General features: G+C 30.7%; 1 protein-coding gene and 1 pseudogene across 1 annotated transcript; both read left to right on the top strand.

Moving 5' to 3' along the window:
- The first annotated feature begins 2,021 nt into the window (after positions 1–2,021).
- On the top strand, positions 2,022–4,262 carry LOC118055087 (early nodulin-like protein 17; annotated as a pseudogene).
- A 6,404-nt stretch (positions 4,263–10,666) lies between these two features.
- LOC118055086 (cell division topological specificity factor homolog, chloroplastic) lies at positions 10,667–12,639 on the top strand. Its single transcript, XM_035066884.2, has 2 exons — positions 10,667–10,928; positions 11,808–12,639. Exons 1-2 carry the CDS (start codon positions 10,833–10,835, stop codon positions 12,309–12,311), a joined length of 600 nt encoding a protein of 199 aa, XP_034922775.1. The 5' UTR covers positions 10,667–10,832; the 3' UTR covers positions 12,312–12,639.
- Positions 12,640–13,591: the final 952 nt, after the last annotated feature.

Here is a 13,591-nt window from a genome sequence, read left to right as displayed (position 1 = left end):
TAGATGTTATTTTCCCTCTAAACATTGTGGAAAAAGTAGAATGGATTCACTTTAGATCTAATATGCCACTATCTCAATATTAAACAAAAAATATCATCTTGAGATTTTATTTAAAACTAAGCCATACTTTTTATTGATTGTTCAGGTTGCTTTTGGATTTGCCTAGTTGACTCGATCATAACAAGACAACTCTCATACGATTTAGTTTTAAAATAGTAATATGTAAAAAATTTTGCCGAAAAATTTTAATGTTGATCCATTGAGTGTAGTTTAATAATAATATCAAATAATTATCTATAACCTAGATATGTTTTATTATGTTCGATTTTATTTGGATCTGACCTACAACATAGCACGACCTATAACTAGTGACAACTAAAATATATTTTTAATTAACTTAAAAAATTAAAAAATAAATGTATATAATATATATATTTAGTTACTTAATTTCTAATAAAATAAACTTAAAATTAAAAAAAAAAAATAAAGGAAAAAAATGTTGTGCGCTGGCTTAGAGGCCCAACACGCTTGGCCCATTGAAACTCAAGCTCGATGTAGGGGCATGCTAAGAAAGGACCATGGGCTAGGGCCATATATTTTATTATTATTATTATTTGATCCATTTTATTTATTTTTTAAAAGAAGAGTACGTAGATGATTGTGTCTTTTACAAACCTATTTTTCAAGCACTTGAAAGGTGGATGGAAAAATGATGGGTAATTTTTTACTCAAAAAATTAATTTTTAATATAATTTTACCTAAAAACACCTAAAAAAGACTCTTATAACAACAAAAAAGAATTCCTCAAATAATAATAATAAAAAAAACCCAAAATCAGTTAAAAAAAACATATAATTAAATGGAAAAAAATCTTTCTCAACCCAAATCTACCTTTTCCAGTAACTTAGAAACCCAAAACCACCTTGACGACATTTCTCTTATTAAAAGAAACTCTTTAATACTAAATTTAATTATTTTTCTCATTGGCACCAACCAATCTTTTTCTCTCTCATCCATAATTTTTCTCTCACCTCTCTAAAACTCAAGAATTGAAAATTGAACTAAATAAAATCTTGGACTAAAATGTTTAATCGGAAAATTAAAGGACCCAAAGAAAATTTGAAAATATCCTAAGGCAAAATTAAGCAAAAAGGTGTTGACACCATTTTATTTTCAAAAAGAGCTCCCATTTTTTTTTTCAATTTTGGTCCCCTCATTTGTAATTTTTTTCAAAAAATAAAATCGACTCCTTTTTTTTTCATAATATCGAGCACCAATTTTTTTTATGGAGATTGAGATAACCGCATAAAAAAATAGATCAAAATAAATTATCAACTTTAAATCTTAATCAACACAATATTGAAAGATAAAATTGAAAAAAAAAAATCGATGATCAAAGCAAAAAAAAAAAAAAAATATAGATTGTTGTTGGAACCAAAGTTTTTTAGACAAAAAAGGATTGCTATTTTTTTTTTTTATCAACTTTGCTCCCCTTATTTTTAATCTCTTAATTCAATTCTTTTTCGTTAAATCAGACACCAAAATGATATCATGATTTTTTTTTGAGAGGGGAATAATATCATAAAAAACAAATTAAAATAAATTTTAAATTTCAAATCTCAATCAACACAACATTAAAAGATAAAATTAAAAAAGAAAATTCGATGACCAAAGCGAAAAAAGAAAGGACAAAAATGTAAAAAAGGAAAATATTGTGTGAATTGCATAATGTTTCACCTCTGAATGTACATAGAAACATTGATTTCTTTTAGTTTATTTTTTATACTGATTTTTTTAGTTTATTTTTTTATTTAATAATAAAAAGCTCACTAAGGAAACTTGAATAATTAATCTTTTATTAAAACTGTAACATTTTTTTTAGTTCCTTAAAATTAACTCAATTGGGTTTAAATCAAATTTAAATGGATTAATCAAGTCAATAAAAATTTGCACTATATTTTAATTAATAAGTCAATGTCTTTTCTAACTTAACTTAAAATTTAAACTCAAACTCAAGTTAGTGTTTGAGATGTAAATTTCTTAAGTCAACCTATTGGTCACGCGAGTTTTAATAAACTTTATGTTAGTTGATATAATCTAAGATTAGCTAGTTTAGCTTGAGATTTTTCAGAATAAATAATCAAAGTTGGCTGTGAATTGCTAGAAGCTTACGGGAAACCTTTTCTTGATAAGCACCCGCAAAGCAAAGCCAAGAAAATAAACATCAAGCAAAGAAAGACCTATAATAACACAACTCAAATTCATTAGCCTGCTAGAGTGAGCCAAAGAAAGAGAAGAAGTAATGGAGAGAAGTGGGTTTGGTTCATCAATGACGGTGGCGGTGGCGGTGGCAGTACTTGTTTTTGCCATGATGGTGATGGTACCTGAAGTGTCTGCAACTAGATGGACAGTTGGATCCAACATGGGTTGGACAACTAATGTCAACTACACTATTTGGGCTCAAGACAAGCACTTCTACAATGGTGACTGGCTCTGTAATTACAAATACTCTTTCTTGCATGAATCTAGTTTCAGATCTTGTTTATGCGTCGTTAACTGGGTTTCTCTTCTTTCTGTATGCATGCTTTTGCTGTTTTGAGTGAAGGGTAGTGTAATGTTTTTTGATTTTCTCTTGCTTTGTTAGTCTTGGAGCTAGATGGGTAGATCTATAAATGGGATGCCTTTGGAATTGGCTTATAGTTTTCAAGTTTTGAGCTTTTTCATTCTTTGTTGGATTAAGCTTCTAGTTTGCATTTCTTTAGGATATTTCTGCCTGCAATTAAGAGCTAGCTTGTTCTTCAAATGTCGGTGTTAATTAGCATGTCTTTTCTACTAATACCCGGAATTCTTTACTAAATTCGACTTCTGAGAAAATTCTAAAGAAATCAAAGTGAAAACTGCATAGATTGTTATTCATTTCATTTCATTTCTATCAGAGGCTAATGGATATTAAATTAATGTTTCTTTTACCTTATTATAGCATGCAAAATTTAATTATATGATGACCAAAATGAGATTCCTATTGGATTTGATTAATCTTTGGATATCTTATTGTTTGTACTAAAATGAGAGCATAAACTTTGTCAAAATCCACACTCTAATTTAAGCATTATATTTAAGTCCAAATTTGGGGCTGAACTTTTACTTTTGCAATCTTTGCACATAGCTAGTTCATATATCTGGATTAAGTTTCCTTCAACTGTACCTAGACAGAATAGATTCATTTAGAATAGTGAAGGTCTAAGTCTTTACCGCGCTGTGTAAAGCAGTCTTTGATTGCTGCTAAGCTCAGTGAGTCAGACCTCATTTGAATATAGCACGATACCCCACATTTTTCAGTTCCATGGCTAGAGATAAAATATTACATTTTTACCCTGTTGATACTACTAGCTAACGGCGATGGCTAAAGCCAAACAATAAGCTTTTTCATGATTAATGATTTCATGATTAATGAAACATACCCTAAAGTTGCTATTAAAGGGTATTCCTTTCAAATACATGATTTGCACTTGTTTTCCAGTTCTTGTACTGTGCGTGTACCATGCGTGGAATTTAGTCATCTAATTCCCAAAAATTGAACTTGATTTCAAAATTTTCCCCAGTTTTTGTGTAAGATAGGAGCCAAATGAATGTGTTAGAGGTGAACAAAAAAGATTTTGAGTCATGCAACTCTGATCATCCTCTTCACAATTTGACCAGGGGAGCTGGAAGAGATGTGGTTCCATTGAACGTCACTTGCAATTACTATTTCATTAGTGGCAAGGGAATCTGCTATGGAGGCATGAAGCTAGCTGTCCATGTAGCAAACCCACCTCCCCCTCCCACCACTGCCTCACTAAACGAGAAGAGTGGCTCTTCAAGTTCCATTCTCAAATGCCAGTATGTTCTACCAACTGTTTTCGCCATTGGTGCACTATGGGATGCATTTGTCTGGTTCTGGTAGCCCCATTGTTTCAGCATTTTCCATGTAAAAGGAAATTGAGTCTTTTTTAATTTTTGCTTTCTTTTTGTTGGGGAGTTTTTTAATTTATGATAGGTGACCCGAGATTGGATGTCTTGATGTGTAAGTTAGTCTACGGTTTTGGTGTTTGCGTTTTTTAATGTGTTGAGTATGTTCATCGAAACGCCAAGGCATGTTTTATGCTATATATTGTAGAGATGAGATACATAAATGGTGGCAATGCTCAGTGCTCAGTGTGTACTAGCTACATAACTTGCGTTACTCAGCGGGCATCAATTCCAATTTCTTTTCTTTTTATGAAGTTTTGTTAAGTGTATTTGAACATAAACCAATTCCAAGAGTTTTACTTCTTCTTGTATGATATAGATGCTGAAAGTATATCTTTAAGTGAATCATTTCAAATAGCTACAATCATTCAAAAGTTATCACTAATTTAAAAAACTTCTAGAATTATCTTAAGCATAAACATGAGAAGATAGGATTTGAAGATCTCATTTTAAAGCCAAGGATAGAAAAAAAACAATAAGTTATATGAAAAAAGAACCAACTCTTCTACAGTTCAAAAGCAAAAGCAAATATTATGGAACAAATAGGAAAGTTCTACAATAAGAATAAAAAAAAAGAATCTTGTTGTGAAGGAAAAAGGAATTTCCAAAAAAATTTAATGGTAAATGCTTTTGGTATGAATGATATGATTTAAGAAAATATTGAACAAGAAAATTTAGATTCTAGTATAATTTCAGTTTTATTCTATCAAGTATAACTTTCAATCCGATTATTGAAATGAGCTAAAATGTTATCAAAAGTTTTTAGAGGTCTTGTTTTATATCTAAATAAAATTTTAAGTCAATCTGATATTAGTAAGACCTTGCGATAAGGTTTAGAAGCTACTGTGAAGGATTTATACTAGTTTTCTAGTTGATTTATGTTTTTTTTTTAAACTCTTTTTATTTTTATTTTTTAAGACTTTTTTATGATGTTTTTACCTCATATTAATAGGGTTATTTAGTGTGTACTTAGGTTTTTGTTTTGCAGCCATGATGTTTTGAATAAACTTATATTTTGCATTACACAATAATTTTTTCGTTACTAAGACAAAGATCAACAACTGATTTATCAATGTATAGCTGACATTGTGGTGTCCTTGCATGCTTCGAGTTCTTGTTTCATTATAAATAATGAGTCCAAGTTCTTTTCCAATAAACTTGGTTTTTAGATACATGGTTATATCCAAGTCAAAATTTCTATAAAAAAACTTGAATTGCAACTTTCTTGGGTTGTTTATCTACTTTGTTATGAGTTTTTGGTTCTTTGTACCCACATGGTTCGCATCAATTGGTATCAAAGCTTGACTTAAAAAATTAGGTTATATCCTCTTTGTTTTTGTTGTTTAAATTTGTTTTCTCATATATCTTCTTCTTGTTTTTCTTTATGTCTTGTTTTTGGTATGATTTGGTTAAAGTTATATTTGATCAATTTTGTTCTCTCTTATTTTTGTTATTGTTTAGTGTTGCATTAAGGTCTTTTGATAAAAAAAAAGTATCTAATGTTTAATTATGTCCATAATATCTATTTAAAGTTTTTAAAATATCAACAAAATTGCAAATTCAAGTTTATAAAGGCTGACTCATCCAAGTTTGATCTCATCAAAATTAGTTGGGCACCTGTAGTTTCAGATTTAAGATTTTAAGTCTATAGTTTTAGATTTAAGATTTTAGGTCAGAATCTCTATTCCATGGTTTTTTTTATATCATATCTTTCATGTCTTCTTTGTTTTTCTCCTTGTGTCTTGTATTCTCTAAAGGAGAGGGAAGAAATTAGAGTTCTCACTCAATAACGCAAAGACCTATTCGATATGGTTGGGTTTTTGAGGTAATAATTTGATAGGTTAAAATAACTATTCTATGAATCGCAAGCTTCAAAGCAAGAGGAGAAAAAACATTGAAAGGATGAAAGATAAAAAAAGAAAAAAGAACTACTACTTTCATAAAACTGTTGGAGGCGAGTGTTGGTAAAAAAGAGTTTTGAAAGCTTAAACTAGAGATTTATAAAACATCCCTTATACCTATTGGTAATTAAAGGATGAATCGTCTTGGAGGGGGGGGGAATGATACGATCCAAAAAAAAGTTGAACAAAGAAATTAAGATTCTAGTGTAATTATGCATATTGTTTCAGTTTTATGCTATTGAACATAATTTTCAATCCGACTATGGAATCGAGTTAAAATTCTAACAGGAGTTTCAATATATATTTTTCTATATTGATTTAAAATTTAAAGTAAATCAAAGTTTGGTAAGGTCTTGCAATATATATTACAAATTCAATATAAATTTTATTATTTGTTGTCTTTTGACTTGTAGGCTTCCTATTTGAAGATGATTCGTTTTCTAATAATGCAAGAATATTCAATAGCTAATTTTGGGACCTTTTCTAGTTCTATAAGGAAACTAAGGAGCAATAAATATTGCTGTCACTCAATTTTTGTATATATTTTGAAAAAAATTAGAAAAATCCAAAAATTATCTTTTTAGTAAATCTATTGTAATTTTAAATCATTTTTTTATATTCTTGGGTTGAAATTTGACCAATAATTGACTATCATAAGCAAAAATAAAGTTTGGAAAATTTTGGGTCATAATTAAGGGTTGAATTGAAGAAGAAATTGAAGAAATAGATTAAAATGGTTTAATTTGGCTAAGATTGAAAGGAATTTGAAGTTTAAGGATGAGTTTGAAATAAATAACTAAGTTAGAAAATCAATTAAGGGTTTAATTGAAAAAAGAAGAAGTTGGGAGTCAATTAAGCTTCAAATGAAGAATTGGAGAACAAGAACTAATATGAAATCGAAGGAAATTTTCAAATATGTTAAAGAATCAAGCTAGAGTTTTGGATGGAATTGTGATCCTAATCATACCTCATTGTACCCAAGACTAAAGAAACAATACAGATTTAAGGTCAAATTGAATGATTATTAGACAAATCTGCATAAAAATGAAGTCTAGAGGTTTAATTAGATTTTTCATAAGTCAATTTGATTTAATCATGGGTTGAATTAAAAGTTTAATTATATTTAAGAATTAATTTGGGTTAAATTAAAATATTTAATTAGGCGCGAGGATTTAATTATACTTTTAATAGGTCAATTTAATTTTATTAGAGACGTAATTGGGAAAAAAATAAGTTTGGGAGCCTAATTTGAGCTTAATCAAAAGATTGAAATTTTAAAGGGCCAAACTCAATTTTTACGAAGTCAATTAATTGAAATCAAGGACTAAATTGCAAGAAATTCAAAGTTTAGGATCAATTAAGAGTTAAGTTAAAGAAATTTATAACCAAAGACCTTTTTAAAAAAAGACGCTAAACTTCTAGGACCCAAATCGGTTGAAAACAAAGGGTGAAATTGAAGCAAATTAAAAGCTTAATGGTCAATTGAGGGTTAATTTGTATAAATTCAAAACCAAGGACAAAAATGAAAAAGGCATTGAAATCCAAGGTTGTTATTGATGTTTGACGAGGGTAAAATTGTATAAAATTAAAAGTTCAAAGTCATTTAGGAATGTAATTACAATAACTAAAAGCCAAAAGATTAAATTGAAACCTAAGAACATTATAATGGTGTCATTTCATTTAAATGAAACGATGTGTTTTGATCAAAGTGGTTTTTTTTGTTACAAAACAATGTTGTCTTGTCATCTAGTTACTGTTTATCATCTTCAACCTTTTGTACCTGAAAGACTGCTCCAATGACTACTTTTCAAGAGCATTTAATGTATAATCTCTCCACCAAACCAGACAAACAAAACACCACTTTGATAGCCTGACACTGTACTACACACCATCGTAATTCTTACTGGCTGTTTGCCTCTATTGCCAGTGTAGCGCCCCTAAAAAGGCTAACCTAATCAACCTTTATCAGCCAAATGTTTGAAGCTCATAATGATGACTTTGAGCCAATAATTGAGATCCTTCTCGTTTGAATAAAGAGCCAAGATTTGTCCTTAATAAAGACAAGATGTCCCATTTTCACCCCCTATAAATAAGGGTGAATTTTGGGCATTAGATAGCAAGAAAAAAGAGTGAAAAGTGAGCAAAAAACCAACTTTTTTTTTTAACAATTTCATATGCTAGCCTTATTATACACCCTCACCAACAACATTCTCCTTCACCAACATCTATGCATCTCCTTCACCAACTCATCATCTCTACCTCAAGCTTCTTCTTTTTTCTCTACACAATAACCTCCAGCAATGATGTCATGAGCAACTTTAGTGGCACCTCAGCCACGCCAGTAGACTAGCAACAACAGTGATGCTTCTCCCCTGCGCCAGGTAACCGCCCCTTCCTCCTGCAATTTCTTCCTTTATATGCATGTATGCCATGAATTAATTCATATCTTGCAACTATTAGCTTGAGCTTGAGCAGAGGCAAAGATAAGTTGAACTAATTTCAACCCAACCTATACCCATTCTAAAAAAAGAGGTTGTCGGGCCTTTTGTCAGCCTAACCGGGTTAAGCTTGGGCCTTGAGCGCAAACAACCCATCCAAAAAATATAATAATAATAATAAAACCTAAAAAATTTCAAGGACCACTTTAAAGTCATTTGTAGGTTTGTCGCGTATTTTTCCAACAATTTTGTCTAATATCGGCTGTAGACTTACATGTAAGATACAGACTCGATATAAAAAATATTTTTTTTTTCCTGAAATTTCAAAAATAAAAAATATTTTAATTTTATGCATACAACCAAATCCTAAAGTTTTTTCATGCATATTTTCTAAAACAGATAAAATCACATTTTTATCATGTTTTAAAAATGCAAAATGGATATCATAATCGATTTATGATTATTGATTATCCATTAGGGTTTGACCAAAATATAAAAAATCCCACAACAATTAGTTTTTTATTCGAAGTGTTAGAATTTAGCTGTAGACTTTAATATTTAGGAGTACAAAATCACACTGTAAAGTATTTCCTCAATTATTAAAGATACAAAATAAAAAAATAAATGTGATGCTAAATTTGGAACTTAAAATGATTAGGATGTAATCCAGTAGGGTAGAACTTCCTCATTAAGGGATATTTGCTTTGAACTTTAGATAAGACTAATAAATAGAGACATGACCTAGAAAAAAAAAAACAATTAATCAACAATGCAACTTACCTCATGTAAAGTATATTCGGGGTGATATGTCTTTCACTTGCACAACTAGTCCCCTTACATAGACTCTGACAAACCATTAAGTTTTCTAGTGACCATAGTATTAGGTGGCGATTCATGAACCCTATAATAATAATGTTATGATTAAACTTAAAACCCACCTTTCAATTCTAGGAGGCAACTCTACCATGCGACGTCATGCATGTCATGATACCACACATAATAGAAAATCCAAAGCTAACTAGGAATCCACAAAACACATGAAAATATCACAGAACAAGGTTGGCCGTAACTGATACAAAACTAGCAGCCTTGTTGTTGAAACTTCATGGCTCAAATAAAGGTGGATTAAACCCCTTTTGCATACAGATTAAATGTATTAAGGCCTATTCTTGATGCTTCAAAGGATCTCCAAGTTTAGCCTTAGTCGAAATCCAAAACTTGCATAACCAGCCCATTCAATGCCTTCACTTTGGACCTTGTGATGGGCCTATTTGAAACTTGTAATGGGTAATTAGTGTTTCTGGGCTGATCCACATTAATTTTTTTTTACTAATGGTTTGTATGGATTACCATTAAAGACCAGAAACTTGGATAACTTGTGATTTGCAATAACTCAACCTTGAAGTAATTTTTCAAAGTTGAAAAGAACATATAATATTTAGGTAATTTTTATATAACCCTAAACAATTCTAAATCTGTCTAATAAGATCTTGGGACTTCTGAAGATTTTTTAAATTTATTGTTTTTACAATGTATATGTTTTTTGAGAAACTCAATAATGCATCGTTCCTCACGAGTCACAAATAAGTATAAGCATAATTACAAAGACTCATTTTAGATCTGACCCGATCCAAGTCTCGGGAAGGGACAACTCGTAAGTTGACAAATTAATCTAGTTTAATGATGTCGTTTTAACAAGAAAAAATCTAATTCAAAATAAAACTCGCCTTTAGCCAGGTTTAGGTCAACAAATTGCAGGATTGATCAATTGAATTGATCGGGTTTTAGGCGTCTTTTGGAATTGCATTCCAAACAATATTTCATGAAAATTTGAAAAAAAAATCTTAAAATTATTTTTTTATGTTTTCAGGTCGTTTTGATGTACTGATGTTAATATTAATTTTTTTTAAAATAAAAAATATTATTTTGGTGCATTTCTGAAGGAAAAAACACTTTGAAAAATAATCACTATCACACTTCTAAACATTCCTTTAGGCTTTGTTTGTTTTTATAGTGCGATATGATATGATATGTTTTTTCCTCTAATTATAAATTTAAAAAGTGTTTAATTAATCAACACTTATCATAATTTTGCATAGCATGCTAAATCTTAAAACTTTGATTAAAAAAAAAAAATATAATTTATAAATGTTTTTAAAAAAACTTCTTTCTTTTTAATCTTAACCGTAAAAGGCAATCACACAATTATACACGTTATCAAAAGTAACGGAATTATGGAAAAAAGAAAAAGAAAAAACAAGAGACAAAACCCCTTGAACACCATCGACTTGATAAAAAAATTACAGCTAACATCTCGTGTCGTGTGTGCGAGTTACCTTCTATCCTCTGCTGTCTTGCTGCACCTGAGGCTGAAACACCTTTTAGCAATAAAAAAAGTACGAACCATACACGGAGAAAAGAGTGAGAGATTTACCGAATCTGTGTTCATTGTTGCTAAGAAGTGAAGGGCAGAAAAAACTAAAAAATGGCAATGCCTGGGTATCTTTTTAGGTTCTCTACAAATGCAGCATTAATGAGCTCCAATCTCCCTTTTGGAAGCTCCATTTCTTCATCCTCCAAGGTTGGATCCTTTTCCCATTCTTTTTATTTTTTCTCTCTAACTTTCTTAAATTTACAGTTTCATGCGAAATGGTGAATGCTTATGTTTGATTTTGTGCATACCATCTTTAGTACTTGTTAGTAGAAACAGCCTAGTAGTGTACCAATAAGGTCTAAGAAGACACCTCAAGGAGCCTTCTAGGGTTTTGCTTGGCTTCAGTTAATGCTCATATGGCTATTTAAATTCTTTATTTTCTTACTATCATTTTGTGTAGTCTTTGTTTGGATTTTGGAATGTGTTGCAAGAAAACAGAATAAGCTCCCAAATTGTCTCCCTTTCTTGCATTCATTCCTACAACTAATTGCAGGCACCGAGTGACTATTTCCCTTTCCCATCTCTCCGTTGCCTTATTGTAGACTAATTGGGATTTTTTATTTTACTGAATTAGTTGTGCTAATTATTCCTATAATGAAATTTATGATTGCAATTATCCATTCATACTGCAATGCTCTCTCCACTGTTGTGAGTACCACCACTACTGCTGGTGCTACCATCAGCATAGGAATTGTGTCCTTTTCTAATAGTTAGTTGGCATTACTTTGCATAGGAATATAGGAACCATGTTTTATATTTGCAATGCAGCAAGTAGCATTAAGCCCTATTAATGTCACTTCTATAAAGCATATGGCCAAATGGTGCTCTGTTGTGGCATATACTTTGCTTTCATAACATGAATCTTGGACCTTTACTGTTGTTGTATTTGCCTTTGATCGATCAGTTTAATCCAGACTAATGTCATGCCCTTGAGATGCTTCTGGTGAGGAGTGTAGAAATAAACAAAATGAACGGCAGATGGATAATCTATGAGTGTTTATTTTAATACCTGATTGCTTCTTGCAGGTAGGATTTAAGGGTAACACTTGTGTAGGATCTACTAGCTGGTCCTGCAGTGACACCAAGTGTTATCGCAACCAGTCTTTTGGGATTACCGGGCACAATGAGCTCATTACTGAATCTGTAAGGCAAGAGGCTGAGAGCTTTCTCCTCAATGCTATGAACATGAGCTTCTTTGAGCGTCTAAATTTGGCATGGAAGATATTATTCCCATCTTTTGCAACGAGAAGCAAGTCAAATGCAAACATTGCCAAGCAACGGTTGAAGATGATTCTCTTCTCTGATAGATGTGCAGTCACTGATGAGGCAAAGCAGAAGATTGTGAGTAACGTTATGAATACTCTATCTGATTTTGTGGAGATAGACTCACAGGATAAAGTCCAGCTTAATGTCTCAACAGATTCAGATTTGGGGACCATCTACTCTATCACAGTTCCGGTCCGGCGCATTAAGCCTGGGTATCATGATGAGGAAGATATTGAGGCTAATATTCAGTACAAGGGCACCTGAGAAAGATCTGGCTCTCTTGACGTTTTGTGTTCTACATTCCAGACGAGAAATTTCAGTAAAATCAATTTGTTTGATTTCTTCTTGCTAATGTCACAAGTAGTGATTTAATCATGTCTATGCTAGGGTCGGAAACAGTGCTTTTGTAGATAGACCAATTTTGTTTGATTAATTTTTGGATAATGTACTGTTAGGGAACTAGCAAGTTATTGCCAAATGAGAATATCTGCCGTAAGGTAGTTGTTGACAAATCTTTGTGCTGAGTAGAGGCCATAGCCTCTTGGCACATCGTTGAACCTTCTTCATTTCCTTCTTTTTTTATTTACAAGACATTATCGGACTTGATGAAAGCATATACGTGCAACCTCCGCAGAATGTTACACACATAGCTGATTCTCACAATCCTTGTTTCAGCTATAAACTTGAGTAGTTTGATCATCAGAATGAGGAGAACTAGGAAATGAATTCGAAAAAATTATATTCCATGTATTCTCTCCAATTCAATCTATTTGCGGTCTGTGTTTTTAGTGATATAAAAAGAAAAAGAAGGAAATATCTGATAGAACAAGCAGTACAAGCACTAAATATCAATATCTCTATGTTCTTAGTGATATAACTAGTTAATCCCTTGGGTTTCAAAAGAACAATGATATATTCCTATATTTTTACACTTGTTTGTAACTCCATACATCCTCCCATTACTTTTTCACAACAATTTAATTGTGTTTTTCCAATATTTTTTTTTTTAATTTTTATTGAAATACACTATAAATAAAATACCTTGCATGATATTTAAATTATTATTCAATTTTAACTATTTTTTTTAAATAATAATGTTATGTGTTTTTATGGGAATATTAAAAATACCCTTTTCAGTTATTATATGCCTAATATGCCAAAAAATAATTATTCATGAATATTCAATGAAGATAAAATTTATATTTTTTATATATATTTAAAAGATTTTTTGGCATGGTTTTATCACATTAACTAATTCTTTTGCATGCAGTTACATGCAAAATATTAAGATGCTATTTTGATATAATTTTTTTTATTAAACTTTTTCTTTCGAGATTGTGATAAGTTTAATTTTAAAAACAATTTTTCTAATTAAAAAACATGATTTCATTGAAACGATAAATAAATTGAGTTTATATTAGAGAGAAACATTTTTCCTCTTTATTTATATGGTTGAAAATTTAATCAAACCTTTACTTTAATTGTTGCTGCCTTTAATTCAAAAACCATGCTACTAAGAAAATATAATGACGTTTTTTAAAAGA

Source organism: Populus alba, chromosome 4 (assembly GCF_005239225.2).
Source record: "Populus alba chromosome 4, ASM523922v2, whole genome shotgun sequence".
In the NCBI taxonomy this organism is placed as follows: Eukaryota; Viridiplantae; Streptophyta; class Magnoliopsida; order Malpighiales; family Salicaceae; genus Populus; species Populus alba.
The sequence above is the reverse complement of the archived record's forward strand: the minus strand, read 5'-3'. Positions and strand labels throughout refer to the sequence as shown.